At 43.4% G+C, this 15,755-nt stretch overlaps 1 protein-coding gene across 3 annotated transcripts in view; it reads right to left on the minus strand.

Moving 5' to 3' along the window:
* Positions 1-15,755, minus strand: part of KCTD1 (potassium channel tetramerization domain containing 1) — a 67,136-nt gene that overhangs the window by 30,790 nt on the left and 20,591 nt on the right. For 2 of the 3 annotated variants that reach the window (XM_041399432.1, XM_041399430.1), the window contains exon 2: positions 2,199-2,377. In XM_041399432.1, coding sequence (XP_041255366.1) covers positions 2,199-2,362 — 164 coding nt within the window. In that variant the 5' untranslated portion in view covers positions 2,363-2,377. Of the gene's footprint in view, positions 1-2,198; positions 2,378-2,830; positions 2,949-15,755 lie in introns of those variants that run through there. The other variant, XM_041399431.1, reaches the window with a different exon arrangement.

Consider the following 15,755-nt stretch of genomic DNA (forward strand, 5'->3'; position numbering starts at 1 on the left):
ATAATCAAGACCTTATTTTTCATAGACAATCCTTCATATAACAGTAAGTCTCAGGAGGTTTCAACTGGCCAAAAATATCTATGAGACCTTCCTTAGTTTTGATATCATTTACACATGTGATATTGGCAGAAAAAGAAACATATAAGCAATGTTGACAAAAACCTTCTGCTAAAGTTGAGTACGGAAGTTAAGAGTCTAGGTAGATATAAAACTGACCAAGTCAGGCTCCAAGAAACGATTTGTATTAATGTCCAAATATTACTGGATAATTTTTACCTAGCACTCACTCTATATAAATACGTACAGACATATATACATCCCAACCCTCCAGTGGAAAAAAACCTCATGGCAAAATCTCAGACAAAACCCAAACAACTATATCATGATTACTGGCATATTGCTTCATGCCATTGTCTTGACATTCAAACGAGTTTAATAATTGCTCTTTTGAAGCTGCTAATGTTTAAAAAAGTCTCTCAAGTTCTGGAAGTGGCTGGGAATTCCAGGTTCTAACAGCTATGCTGGAAATATTCACTCATCAAGAGGTTCAAAAGACACTGTCAGAACTGAAACACAAACACATGTCAGAACGACTTGAAACAGAATGACTCTAACTCAGAGTTTGGGTTTTCTTTATATTATGTTTGAAGAGCTTTTAAAATGTTTAATTTATTAAACTGGCTTTGATACTACAGGCATAGCTTTCACTTTCAAGTGCTACAATGGCTCAATTGAGCACAGAATACATTAAGCTTAAATTCCACTGCCACCAGACACATTTTTGAATGACATTTTAGTGTTTCTTCACTTGAAGTAATATACTCTCTGTGAATTTGACAGGAAAACAGAAGCAGCAGCCTCTTATTCTGCATACACAACAGTGTCAGACACCATCACTGCTCCAGCTACCAAAAAAAACACGAAGCAATCACAATTACTAGGAGCTGAACACAAGAAGCCTCTAAAAAAAAAAGAAACCCAAAAGAACAGATTTGGTTTTCGAAGAACAGTTCAAGTTTTCCCAGACATTACTTCAATCTCTCCTGGCAGACCCAGGCTCTGGCATGGCTTCTTTAGCTCCCCTCTGCCGGGCCTTCCTTGAGGAGGCTGTCACAAGGAAGGCCATGTGCCTCGCTGCGTGTAGGGCTCTCTTCCTCCAGCCCTGCCAGGAGCACCACTTCAGCCCACCTAACTCCGTGGGCTGATGATGCAGGGGCAGCAGCATCAAGTGAAACCCAGGCTTTGAATGAAGCCACATCCCATGAAGCGGGCTTTGTGCCCTTTGAAAACTCAAGTCAGAGCTGTGGGATCAAGAAACTGAAAATCTCCTCCCTCAAACTGGAGAGAACACAATGGGAACACTGCCTGCCCTCTAGAGCAGGATTGGGCAGCAAAGGGCCCAAGGTAGATTTATACTGTGGACACAATGACTTCCTGCTGTCTCACAACCAACCCTTAGAGTTACAGTACCACTGCACTGCTTGTCTGCCAGCCACCAGTAATGCCCACACACACTGCTGAACGCACTCTAGATTTCTTAGAGATGCACTCTTGTTTTAGCTACTCTACAGGCACCTTTTGCTCACACATGCAGCAGTTCTCTGACTGCTTCATACCAGTGAGCTACCAGAGTCACAAATACTTCGCTCAAAAGGTACATGAGAGTTAAGAACCTAATTATTTGAAAAGTCCTAAGATTCTATAAAAAATATTCAGTTAATACTGTCTTAGAGTTTATTTCATTCAACCTTGCCTTTGCCTCAAGTGACACATCTGAGATGGCATGTTGACAGCACAGGAGAGCGGTTACTGTTCCAAAAGAAACAAAACAAATACTCCAACACCCCCACCTTTGGGATTAAATACAGTATCACTACAGTTTTTGAATGTAACAAACCACAGCATGGGTGCCCTGGCATAAACCCAGAATCCTAGGTAGTAGAAAGTAAGCGCTCTTTTCTCTCAGCTTTGTTTTAGCACACACACATCAGCATTTGCAGAAGTGCCATTTGTCAGAAACACAGCGGAGCAGGGAAAGAAAAGTAAGCCTCTAACTGCCTACTAACAAAGAAACCTAATTTAATTTTGAAACAAAAGGAGCTAAATTCATCATTCTGAGACAGCCCCAGGACGTCCAAGCACGAAAAGGAAGAAAAGGAGTTTGCCAAAGACATGCAGAAGAAGCTTTTTAAAGTTACCTGGAATCGGGATATTTTGTAAGCGTGGCCAAGCTGCTGGTATACATGTGCCCACCCACATCAATGTGAACTGGTGCGTTGGACTTTGTGAGCTGTGCTGGAGTGGGGATGCCTTGATTGTTCAATGGAGATGCAGGGGATCTAGTGATCAGAGGTCTTGACATATTGGGCCGACTGTCCTGTGAAAAGATAGACCTGGGTTAATGATCTCCTTAAAAACCTTACAGAAACCCCCAGTCTTTGAATCAATAGGACTGCCTCATAGTCTCAGATTATGACTTTTATCTTAGTAAAGCATAGACAAATATTCGGCAGTTTTTAAAACTAATTCAGCTCCGAGAGTTTGAAATGGCTACATTTTAAACAAGTGGGGCAAAACGCACTGATGAAACCCACAAAGAAGAAATCACGTTCAAAAACAAGTTTTTCCTGAACACTATTCGCGACAGTCAATCCCTACCGACAAAAAGGGTCATTCTCATTTTTAAGAGCTGATGAAAACACTAACAGAAAGAGATACAGACAAAACGACTGAGAACAATATTTTCCTCAACTGAGACAGCCCCAGGTACACTTTCTGTTCCTTCCCAAGCCCTCCGTCACTGCCGCACCACCAGAACAGGAATACAAACCCTCAACTCCTCCATCCTGCACACTCTTCTCTTGAATTCCCAATTCACATAGCACAGCAACAGAAGCAGAAACACCTGGACTAGTCAACTGCTCATGGACTGCAGACCACTGGACATCGACAGCCTTTGAGAAAGACATTTTCCATTTAAAAGTTACACGTATGGCGCCAGCTGCCCCCGCGTGCCGCGCACAGGCTGCCGGCGTGCGCGGCTCCCGGGGCCGGCGGGCGCGGAGCGGGAGCCGAGGCTCCGCGGGCGGAACCAGCGGGCGGAACCAGCGGGCGGAACCAGCTCTCGGTCACGGCGGCAGCGCCGCCGCCGCAGCAGCAGCAGCAGCAGCGGAGCGCAGAGAGAGAGCAGCGGCCGCCTGCGCGCTGCGGGTGGGGCAGGGCAGGGCAGGGCAGGGCGGTGAGCAGGAGCCAGGAAGGCAGGCGGCAGGCAAAGTTGGGGATTAAAATAGAAATGCGCTCGAGAGCGGTTTTGAGGCAGCCCCGCTTTCGACTGAAGGACAGCTCCACGCGGGGTGGAATCTTATAGGGATGCCCTGAGAACTAAAAGCCCTTGCAAATGACCGAGTTTTACATTTAAAAGGTAAGCAAAGCAGCGAGAAGTCAGATACACTTCATCACAAAACTCCCTTTGTTCTTTCAACACAGTCTTTCAGCTGCACAGAGAATGGATTCCTTGTAAACATCTCGGAGCCAGGCAGCAAACCTCAGCAAGGCGGAGCGCGGCCATCAGAGAGTTACGGGACCAGCAAAGCCCGGCGCCGCCAAAACCCTCGTTTCTCCATTTTTCATGGCTGCTAAAGGGCTCCAATCACACAGGCAACATGAGCCAGGTAATCGTCTGGCTGAAATGATTTACAGGCCAACATTGCACAATAAATCCGAGCAGTATGTAACAAAAGGCATCTATAAACCACAAGGTACTTAACTAATTTTCTTTCATGCGCAAAAGCACGCTTAGGTCTAATACTGATAAAAACTAAGGGAATGAAGAAAAACATCTAGTTTGGATGTTGGGGGGGGGAAGGGTTGGGTTTCTTCTCTTTCTTTATAAGCAGAAGTTAATATAAATCTGCAGAAATACCAGGCTTAATCACTACAATTGCTGGAGGAGGTGCCTGCAGCGCAAAGAAGACAAGTCCAGACAAAATAAGGTACACACGCTATGCAAAACTAATGTCTGCTACAAATGCTATGTGGTACAACCACCACCCAAGATGCTACTGATCTGCAGAGCGGTATTTAGTAAAATAATGAAGAAAAAATGAAAACCAACAACTACAAAGGTGAAAGTAAGAAGTGAAGGACTGATACAAACTAGGGGTGGGGGGAGCATGCGTTGGAGGGTTAGCAGGAGGAAAGCAGCAGGTCTGAGGAACACATTTCAGTGCTTAAAAGCAGACAGTTTGGCAAAAATAAAGTAAAATTATCAGTGAAAGTTGAGACTAAAACGAAAAATAAATTCTGTAACTTGTACGAGACAGCCACCAGCATGTCCCTTCACAGGATCCTCTCTGGCAGAAAAAACATAGCTCCCTTGCAATTTAGAACAGTGCAGCACCACTGAGTCTGTCACAGTTTTTCAATTGGACACATTCTCCTGTATACCCTGCCTGGGGCTGCTCGAGAGAAAATGAACAGATTTGCAGGGTTAATATTGTAGTTAGGCTGGAACCTCATTCAGCGTAACTGTGATAGCACTGGCTGCACAAAACCGTAGAAGAATGTGTAGTATAAACATCACTGCCAGGATGGGAGATAGGTTGAGGACCGTGGGCATTTTAAAAGGCAAAAGAACCCACAAAGCATAAGAAAAGGGAACCAGTTTCCAAACCCAAGTCATAACCAAGCTGCCATTTGCACAGTTTACCTACTAAAACTCCCAAGAAATAAAAATGCTTTATAGTAAAACCTTTTGCTCTTTTATTTCACCCTCCTCCTTTTCAACATTTCCTCTTCAAGTTACCTGTGTTTACTGTGTGTCATTATCACTTGTAAACAAAGTCCTTCTTCTCAGTGTCTGATATTAAGCACAGTAACCTAACCTTGCTAATAACCTTGCTCCAGTCTCAGCCCACAAAGCACATTTCCCTGCATAAAAACAGTTCAGTACCATTTTGGAAATTAAAAAATTGCATTTCTACTGCAGTTGCCCCAGAGAAACTAAAGCAAAAATGGGATTCAGAGAAGCAAGTCCATAAAAAAATCCCATTTTTTTTTAATGTGGCACAGCTCAATAGCACTGTCAGAGCACAGAAGATCACCATCCAATGGGTACAACATTTAACAGATCAGAGTTATATAACTGCATTAGTTAAATCACTGTATTGTTCAGCTATGGAAAGGATAACACAGGGGCAAACAGTCTGAAGAAATACATGGCTTGCATTGGATTACTGCAAACGTGGAAGTGAACAAGCTTTGGTAAAAAGTAATTAAAACAAGGCACTGCTGCTAAGCTAAGCTTCCACCACCTAACGTGATTACAAATACAATTCCTTAGCAAGAATTACAGGTGGAGAGAAGGGAGTCAGAGAAACTAAACTCAACGGACTCCAGCAAGCTATCTGGAACAGCTGACAACAAAAAGAAACAAAAAGCTCTTCAGAAGCTTTTCTTGGTGTCAGGCAGGTGAGACATGAACCCAGGAACGGGTTCAGAGCTCAGCCATGGCTGTTCCCACACAGGAGATCACAGAGGTTGTTGTCTGCCTTGGGAACTGCATCAGCTTTGTTCATGAGTGGGTCACAAAGCATGGCCACCACCTGCACTGGCTGGATGGGCAGTGATCCTCCAGACCTGTCAACAGTCTGACCCCTCATAGCTTTCCTTCTCAAACATTTTATTATTTATCCTACCAAAAAAAAAAAAAATTAAGTAAGAACAGAAAATACAGTTTTATAACAGTGCCATGAACCAAAATACTTCAAATACCCTGTAAAGCATTTATCATTATTAATATCCAGATGATTCCCCTCCACCTCCAACAACTTTTCATAAAAATTAGTTCCCACTTTCACTCTGAATGAGTGCATGACTGAAACTATGTAATCAAAGTGCCAAAATCTGTGTGCTAGGCAGGCTAAAGGCAATTATGTTGTCTAAAACTTTTCAGTTTTGGTTTAGCACACAAAAGCACTGCTCTTAGAGCAGTTTGGGGCTCCTCCACTTCCTTGCTGATACTTGAAAGAGTCTTTCCACAACAAGCAGCTAATAGGCACAGGTCTTTAGAGTACATCTGAACCTGCTTCACATTTTCTGATCTAGGCAAGCCCTCCTGTAGGCTCAACAAAAGCAAAAGCAGTCCTGCCTTAACTGCTCCTCCCGAGATTTACAAAAATCTGTATAATTTAGAAGCCTTCTTACCAAAAGGGGGCCAAGGATCACGGAGAAGAGCTTACAAATCCCTTCTCCTCTCCCTGCCTTTTCTTCTATACCATCTTCTCCCTAACTCCTCTCAGAAACATCGTTAAAGAATAGATCTGGGTTGAAAAAAACCACAGTAGCTGCAGGGCTGAAATGTGCACTCGTGCAACTGGTCTGCCAAATGACCATAACATAGGAACCATGTCAATGTTCTGGTAGCAAGTGGAAGAAATAGGAGATATCTGAAGAACATGAGTCATTACAATGTGCTAAGTGTACAAATATCAAAGACATGGGAGGCTTACTCCTCCCCTCAAAATATTAGCACTGGTGTCCTAAGTGTTATTTACACTCCGTAGTCTTGAATAAAGTCATCCTGGTTCCCTTCTTAAGATAGAAACCTTGACAAAAACCATGCCACCTCAAGACAACCCAAGCTCAGGCACAGAAGGACCGCCATTCAAGTACAAACTGTCTGCTTGACTCACTGGACTGTGAGGATCGTTTTAGTTTGCAGGTCAAGACACCGCTGGCTGGAATTATTTTAGGCAGTGTTTTCCCTGTAAGCCAGCCCAGCTTGACCACAAGTGTATATGCTACTCAGTAGCACATATATTCCCTGTCAAAGCCCCAGCAATAATTACTGCTGAGAAACTCAAATTACACATTTCTAACTCCCTTGGATTTTTTGGGGGAGGTGAGGGCAAGCTTGTCTCATCTGTTCTAGACATTAGAACGAATAATCATGCAGTAGTTTATTCTAATGTATCAAGTCAGTCTGTGTTCATTATCCTTTCTTCACAACAGAGACACATGAGACAGATGCTTCTCCTCACAAAAGCTTGGTGCCCAGGAACAACTGCAAACAGCAGTTAACACATCCACATCAGCCACCTCCAGCAGAAGAGTCTGAACACATATATCCCACTGTATGGGGAATGAATCCAAGCGGCAAACAAACTTCAGAAGCTGGCGTCAAATCCCTTCTCCTCCAGTACAGAGCAGAAATCACTCAAGTGTCAGGGACATCTGTGTGCCTGCACTCTGAAATAAACAGCAGGCTGATGCTCTGGGGTGCTTGTGGGATGGGGGAAAGTGCAGCTCAAGAACCTCATCCAAACCAGGAACATTAGGACTGCTCTTGGATTTGGCTCCTGCACAAGTGTCCCCATTTTGAAGATGCACTTTTTCAAAACAAACATTTCATTAAAGATTAAAAAAATAATCATCATCAGGTCTCACCACAATGCTTAGACAAGTATCCCCCCCTTTTTTTGAATTCAGCAAAAAGAGTTGCCACAACAAAGAGGCTGGAGAAAGCATTTATTCAACATAAACAGTATCAGTGTAGTACAAACAGCACTTCTGGAAGGTGTAGCAAGCAGGCAGAGATATAAAGCTATGTGTCCAAGAAACCCAGGAGCTTATCCTGCTGGAAAGGGAAAATCCCACCCTGGGTACCTCTATGGGCTGGTGATGTCCTCACAACAAATTCTCTGGCTGTGGCTCTGGTACTCAGCATCTACAGGTGACACCAAACTGGGCTGGCCCCTCAGACAGAGCCCTGCAAGGTGGTCAAAGATGACCATGTGCACCACACAGAGCATGCAAACTGCATTTTGATCTCAAGGTATGCATGCCATCATGGTGCCTTCTCTTCACCTTCATTCTGAAGAGCCCAGAAGCACAAAGAAATTGCCCAGATCTTTGTCAAAAAGTCTTTACATGTAAGTACATCCATCCTTTTCTTCTGCTTCTTCACCCTGACACCAATGGACGGTAGCTCCCTGAGGACATGGTTGGGCTTTACTGCTGCCACTGGGTCTGCAAAACAAAGAAACAGCCCATTGTTTTCCCCAGCAAAAATATGCCGATTGCACTGTCATGTTTTGCCTTTCATCAATATAATACAACTGCCCTTTCTCTCACAGCTGCAAGGTTTAGGATTGCTGACTCTGAACATTAGGAATTATGTTTATAAGGCAAAAGTGCAGAACAATTGTGTTTGAGCGTCACATGAGAAATAGGCCCAAAACACAATCAGCTGCAATTCAATGCCACAGTAAGCCAAGACACCGCTGAGACTCAATAGCAGTACTAGATTTATTATTCTAAATCTCTAAAGCTTCGTTTTAAACCCTGAATGTCTGTCAATATACAACAGAAGGTCAAATTATCCTATGCAAGACTGTCAAATATAATGGAGAGCTTGAAAAGCAGGAAGGTTTTCTGGATATGCTGAGCCACTGAACTGCAGAAGATCTACTATGCCAAGCAGCTGCTCACTCCTCACATCACAAGTGCCATGCTTGGGCCACTCAGTATTATTTGCAGAAATACATGCAGCAATGCATTTTAGAAAGGTGGGTGTCACAAGGCCACCTGAGAGAGGGAACAGAGATACCCAGAAGGGTCCCTCATACCCAGAGTGTAGGGTATAGTTCATTGTGTAACAAAAACCTTGGCTGAAACTCTTTCCTGAAGGTGTCAGGAACAGTACTGGGCTGTCCTCTCTGTATCCTGAAATAGTCCAAATGCAGATCAAGCCTACAAAGGTGATAAATGCACCTCTGGTCACACCAGAGTGGCTACAGCAGTGGTGACTGGAGCACTTACCCGATGGGACAATTTTAACCGGTACATTCTCCTTGTCCCAGTGGAGAATGTGGGAGTGGAGCGCTGATCTGGCCCCTCAAGACAGGGGTCCCTTGCAGCACATCCCAATTCTGGCTGCTTTCAGCCTTCTCCTCCTTGAGATGCTGGCACTGCAGAGCACATACACACGCTAAGTGCTGCAAGCACTGGAGAGACGAGGTGGCATTTCCTTGGGAAAATGAGCCTTGCTGGGATTTCAGAGCTGACCAGGACCTAGAATAAATGACACAGGTGCAGAGAACCAAATGCAAGGCAAGGGGCTGAAGGAATTGAGGTATTTGTTTGTGCTGGGTGGAGAAAGTGGAGAAAGCTGCCTACCTGGAGACGCAGGACAGTTAAAAACCACCCTTGGACAAGAGCTTGGAGGCACCTTGGTAATTCCAGAGCCCAGGAGCCAAGTCTACAGCACACAACTAGCTTGAGCAGAAGAGCTCTAACCAGACTTTCATCAGAAACTTGTCATTAAGCCCTTAAGAAAAATCTTTAAGTGGAGAAGAAAAATTCATGGATAATGGCAGAAGTCAAATGAGGGCCTGTGCTTACAGCAGTAAAGGCGAGTCCAAAAACCTGGCAAAGTTTACAGAGACAGGATGTATCTTCTCAAGTGCTTATAAACTTCTCTGAAAACCTTCCCAAGCCTCGAAACTGCAGACAAAAGTTTAATACCTCCCTCAAAATATTTTATAAGTTTGCACTCTTTATGGAAGATTAACTCAGCCCCTTGCTTGTCTGAGTGAGCAGTGCTGAGGTCAGCCCAAATGTTGTCATTTATTACATCCCTGTTCTTCTGCACTGCCTACCCATTTCTCCCTTGGGTCAAGCAAATCCTTCTGCTGGAGGTGGCTGATGTGCACACTTGCTGTGCTTGGGTCAAGTGACTGGCAAACATGGGCAGCACAGAATCTGACTGAAGCCCCTAACACAAGCAGGACCTTCGGAACAGATCCAGCCCAGTGTATTATAAAAAATAACCCAACCAAACTTGGGGGTCCAGCCCAGATTCACTACCCCAAACACAAACACTTTGGCTTTCACCATGGAAGGAGAACTTTCACAGCCTTTAGAGGTGCCAATTCAATTCTCACTCAGCAAAAGCATCCATTTAATTTACAAGCAAAACCGGATTTGAAAGCTGCTCCTAGTTAGTGCACAGCACACCACTGCCCACCTGACACTCTAATCACAGGGTGTTCACCCCAGCAGGTAAAAACGTCCCCTAACCATGCTGGAGGACACAGTGTTTAGATGCAGGAGGACATGGGACCAAAGGTAACAGATCTGCCATGACGCTGCTAAGGGTGTCCTATGATAGGGGCAGACTGGACAGCTGGCATTTCAGGCCACTTGCTCCACCAAGGGCTTGTCTGTTCTGCACCAGCATCTACTCAAATTGGCAATGAAACCGATTTAGCAGTGACCAAACAAAAGTGTAACTCCCCAGCCTGAGCTGGACATGACCAGTTCAAAATATTTCATGAGGTACACAATGCAGTGCTTCAGTCACCTTCACTCAAACTTCATTACTCTCACTTGCAAAAGAGGAAAAGTATCCCATCAGATATTGCAGAAACAAGACAGTAAACACGAAGTGCTCCCTTGGTCTGAGCACAGAACAACTGCAGCCATTGTGGACACTTAAAAAAAAAAAAAAGAGGAAAACACTATTAAAAGATGAGCAGTCCCTGGGAAAGGCTTCTAGGTCTGAAGAGCCTTCAGCAGCCTGGCAGCCCTGCCCACAACAATACAGCTTGATACTAAAGTCTTTGCTTCTGCTGCCCTGAGGACAGTTTCATTTACTTTCCTTTAAACCTGGAAAATAGGTCGCTTTTCTTCGCGTACCTCTATCAAACCTCAGGTAGCAAAGAAAACGTGAATTTACTTGTACTTCATAGGAAAGCAAGCACACACAGAGGGAGTTTCACCTTTTGCAAAGGGCAGACATGACTGACTACTTCCCCACCATACAAGGCTTCACTCATTCCAGTGAGAAGCATAGATCCAAATATCTTGGACCACTTCATCCCTTCTGCAAGAGGTTTGCCAGCTACTTTGCAGATAGCATACCTAAATGCTCTGGGGCTCCATTCAAAGTCTACACCTCCTCCCTGAAAGAGGCAGCCACTCAGTCAGCTCTCCCCAGTCCCAGGGTATAGCCCAGCACAGAGCAGTCCTCCCACTGCCTCTGTGAGGGATGCAGCATCTGCCAGCTCATCTCCTGCACCAATGAAGGCAGGAATGTGACAGCCACCTTCATCACACATACATGGGGTTTGGACCAGGAACAGCTACGGGAAGGAACAGCTACGGGAACTCTGAACACTGCAATCCATCTTTCAACTGTTCCCAAGGAGACTACTTGTAGGTTGAGATTTATTAATAATGTAATTTTTAGTCAGACTTTTCACTCAAGTGCTGTTGCCTTTTATCCACTTCTAGCAGGCACTCTACACGTATTTTGCAAGAGTCTTCACATACGGATAAGGGAAAAACAACAACAAACACTCCCTCCTGGGTTTAGAAGGAAAGGACTTCTCTTTGCCAGAACCACGCTGGTATATTTGAATGCAAAGTCAAACAAATCCTTACAATTGGTATCAAGATTTGAGTGGGAAAGAAACCAAGTGGTTACATCTTCTTGGACCAAATTTGCAATCTGTCCAATAATCTTCTGGTGAGAAGTAACACTAAAAAACAAGCATTGTTAAAATCTGTTTTGTTTGCAAGGTAAGATCCTATCAGCAGTACATGAATAAAGATTAATGTCTTGGATTGCAGTTATATCTGAAGATTTCAAAGACCCATAAAAACGTAGACTTCAGTGGGATAACTGGAAGATTGTCATGAATTGTCAGAATTTGAGAAATGGGTTTTTCTTCTTTAGATTTGACTCACAAACTGAACAAAAAGAAGCCTGTACTGCCTTATTTGAAGTCAGTTTACACTCCAGTTTGAATAGCACCTGCCCTTGGGTATGTTCCAGAAGAACATCTACCTTTCCACAAAGGGAGGCTAACACCCATTGTAAAACTTCCAGAGGCACATTAGATGTCTGTTCTCCCCCCAGCAATTTCACCCTTAGAAGTAGAAGGAACACTGCCAGTTACAGCCTGTGCTGAGGAAACATGAGTTATAATTTTACCCTGGGAAAATTGCTGAACTGGGAGCTTCTGGTGTGGCATAGGTCTTGCCTTCGCAATCCAATGGTTCTTTTGATTCAGAGAGGCTTTGAAAGGGTGGTGATGAAAAACATAGCCTCTCCCTTTGAATCAGCCAGCTGCCTGCTTTCCTTTGCACTTTTAAATTTGGTTTATTAATTTGCCTAGGAGCAGAAAGAAATAGCACTGACCCATCTAGAGAAGATATCTACTTCAGACCCAACATGAAAACAAAAAAAAAACACCCCAACCTGTGGACTATCTGAAGAATTTTTTATCTAGAATTGCCTTTACTACGCTAAGAAAAATACAAGAAAGTCTTTACTAGGTCTCCTGGCCATATTAAGAGGAAAAAGGTAAGGGACAAAATAGAAGGATCTGATAAAAGCACATCCTTGAAACGTTGTAAGACACAAGAGCTCTAAGCACTCTCCAGATGTTTCTTGAAGCAACCAATAATAAAATATTCTCAGCTGGAATTGCAATTTTGAAGACATTGAGTCCATTTGGTAATTATGGCAGTAGTCAGTAAAACAGACAGCTTCATCTATAACCTGACTACAGGAAAAAGGCATGAAAGTGCTTTGAAGCCACACATTTGTAATTATCTAATTTATGATAAAGATGTAAACAGAACCACAATTTTGAAAGTCACAGCTCAGTCTCGTAGAGAATTAGAAATAGGGTGTGAAATTGTAATATTAAATTATACATTCTTCACTCCGGGATAAATGAAACACCATGAGCAAAAAACCCTGACCTTCAGGACCCCTGTGTCACTCAGTTTTCTTTCTTTCTTTCTCATCTATTCCCCTTCCAACAAGTCTCTGAAGCTGAACTTAGCAAAGCAACGTCCCAGTCTCACTAAAATGATAATTTATCAAAATCCCACTAGAGGGACAGAGACTGCCAAGAGGGAGAACAGTGCAAGGAAAGGGTAAGAGTTGAACTTACTGAGATGACAGGCTTTTTGGAAATTCTTGTCAAGACGGACTGCAATAGGGAGCATTTACCCTCCTCTCCCATGCATTTCCAGGGCTAGCTGGGAATTTTTCCTCTCCTTTTGTAACTCCCATTAAAATTATCAGCCTACAGATTTCATAACAAGCAAGAGAATGAAAAAACCCAAACATTATCGTGAGAGAAATCGTATTATGATTAACTATTTCAAAATGCCTGTGGGTTACTTAATACCTTGGGACAGGCAGCATACCACCACAGGGGTGTCACTGCATGGGGACAGGAAACAGCCCTCTGCTAAAAGTATGCACGAGGCAGCACACAGCAATGGGGGTCTCCTCTGGGGATGACGAGAGCTCTGGGAATGGGCTATGCATATGGCACATGAAACCTGCACTCAAATCCATTGGTGACTCAGACACTTCTCTACCACTGCCCTGCTCCAAAATCTGTCCACCTTTGGATTTTTAATCCCTTACAGAGGAAGGTATGGTTTTGGGTGGCTGGTAGGAAGATGCTGAAGTCCCAAACGAAGCTAAATACAGCTGTGAGTAAATTCAAAAGGCTCCTTCATTGCAGTATCACATGAAGTTTTTTTATTTCACTTTGCCTCTTTTCTGGTGTTTGGAGTTTTCTTAAATGCTGGAAATGTATTCAGGGGGAGAAAGTCATATGCCCAGCATTCCCTATGAGGGTCAAGCAGCAATTCTGTTTTGTTAGTGTGAAGGACAGGATTCAAGGAAAGAACACAGGAGTCTGCTCTGGCAGGCAAAAAGAGTGCTTGGCAAGACAACGACCATATGGCACATCAACAAAGCATATTTTAGATCTGGTTCATTTGATTCCATTATATGTAAAAGATACTCTAAGATCCATGGCTAAGAAATACAATTTTGGTTTTGTTTTCAGACCTGTAGGGATTTCCCCAAGTAGTCCTTGTAGCTTATATGATAAAAACATCCATTTGGCAGCTAATTTTAGCATTTTTTACCCTCAGGGGTGATTAACCCCAGACCTATGTAACCCTGTGCTATATGCTAACAGCAGCCATCATTGCCTCTGCCAATCTCATGAAGCAGCAATCCACTATTTAGTTGTGGACAGACAGACACTGCTAAATGGCTCGGCAAACTCTTAATTTTATATTAAAAGGTTTTTACTTGATCCAACACCAAATCAGACCATGCATACAACCTCGGAAGAGTAGATGAAAACTACCTTATATACAATATGCACTCCTTTGGATGGCATAGCCTGCTTCTAAGTCTGTGGTAATACTTCTCTGGTCATTACTAAAACACAAAACACCAGTGGTTGGGCAACAAAGGGACCCAAAAATGTTTAAAGAAGCAGGAAAATTCATGCCCGTCAATCAAAGATAAATGCCTGTCTCACTTTCTCTAGCTACTAGCTTTTATTGCCTCTAATGTACAAGACATGTCAATAAAACTGAAAATAAAAACACATTGGCATACACCAATAGTCACCCTATCTAAGTCATTGCACGGAGAAGAATCACATCCTTAGATGATTCCAAGGGACAGCTCAAACTTAAACCAGCAAACAGCAGCTTCATCAAGAAAACAAAAGATAAACATAATAAAGGTACATTATTTTCAAAACACACAGAAGTTAAGTGAGACAACTCTGGACATGGGCTGTCATTGCCACAGCTGGACCAGCCACCAAGGGGCAACAGGCATTTGGCTATGAAATAAATGTCTCTTCTTCAGGCTGCCCTGTAACGGGGCTCTCGGAGAGCTGGCAGTGGCCAGCAGGCTCAGCTCAGCTCACTTAAACTGCTGTTGAGGCAGTAAGCTTTAGATGAACTCACCCTCATCCAGAATAATTCTTGAAGAAATCTTTTGTTGGGTTTGTGGGAAAGGAGGGGATGGCTTCATCTAACCAAAGCCAGAGGAAAGAAACTCACTGAATATCTTGAGTACTAAAAACCATGCTGCTAGGGGCCTCTCCAGGCCCAAACAAAGTTTTGAAATTATCTTCTGCAATACAGAAAAAACAACTTTAAAGAAGGATAAGGACAAAAAAGATTTAAAAAATCATTAAAAGAATAGTTTTGAGTATCATAAGCACGAAAGGGGTCAGGTTTAGAAAATCACTGACTACGATGAAATAATTTTTTTAAACCATATGCAGGAAACCCACCACATTCCAACAGGGACCTGAAAAATGGAAGAAACATTCACAAGAGGAAAGGCTGACAGCTAAAGGAAAATTGTATATGGCAACACATCCAGTTTAAAAAACCAATCTCAGATAAAGTATGGGAGATAACTGTGAAGGATTTTGTCTGGAACCAGGTAAATTTGAGGGAAACATTAGGAAGGCCTTACAGCTTGTGTCTCACTTCATGCTTGCCTCCCACTCAGGAGCAGTGGAGGAAACCATCAGCTCTCTCCCTGGTGTGGAAAAGGAGGAAAGCAGAGGCTGAAGCACTAGATTTCCTGAAATGGGCAAGGACAGAGTGCAACAGAGACACCAAAGAATCCCCTTTCAAAACAACAAAACCTTGCAAGGAAAAGGAAAGAGCAGATAGAAGAAGGAGAAGGCATTAAATTGCTAAGAGTGGGGGGAAAAAAAACTAAAGCAAACTCCCCCCAAATGCCAAACATTTCAGTTCGTAGGTCTCTCCTCCAGAAAAAATATTTGAGAAGCCTGGCTTCAGGAACAGAAGATATGTAATGCCAGAAATAAAGGAGCATTTGAAACAAACAAGAAGGGTTTCAGGAGTCTTGCAGTGATTGCCCAGTAGAGCGTAAG

Source organism: Onychostruthus taczanowskii, unplaced genomic scaffold (assembly GCF_017590055.1).
Source record: "Onychostruthus taczanowskii isolate IOZ18803 unplaced genomic scaffold, ASM1759005v1 scaffold16, whole genome shotgun sequence".
In the NCBI taxonomy this organism is placed as follows: domain Eukaryota; kingdom Metazoa; phylum Chordata; class Aves; order Passeriformes; family Passeridae; genus Onychostruthus; species Onychostruthus taczanowskii.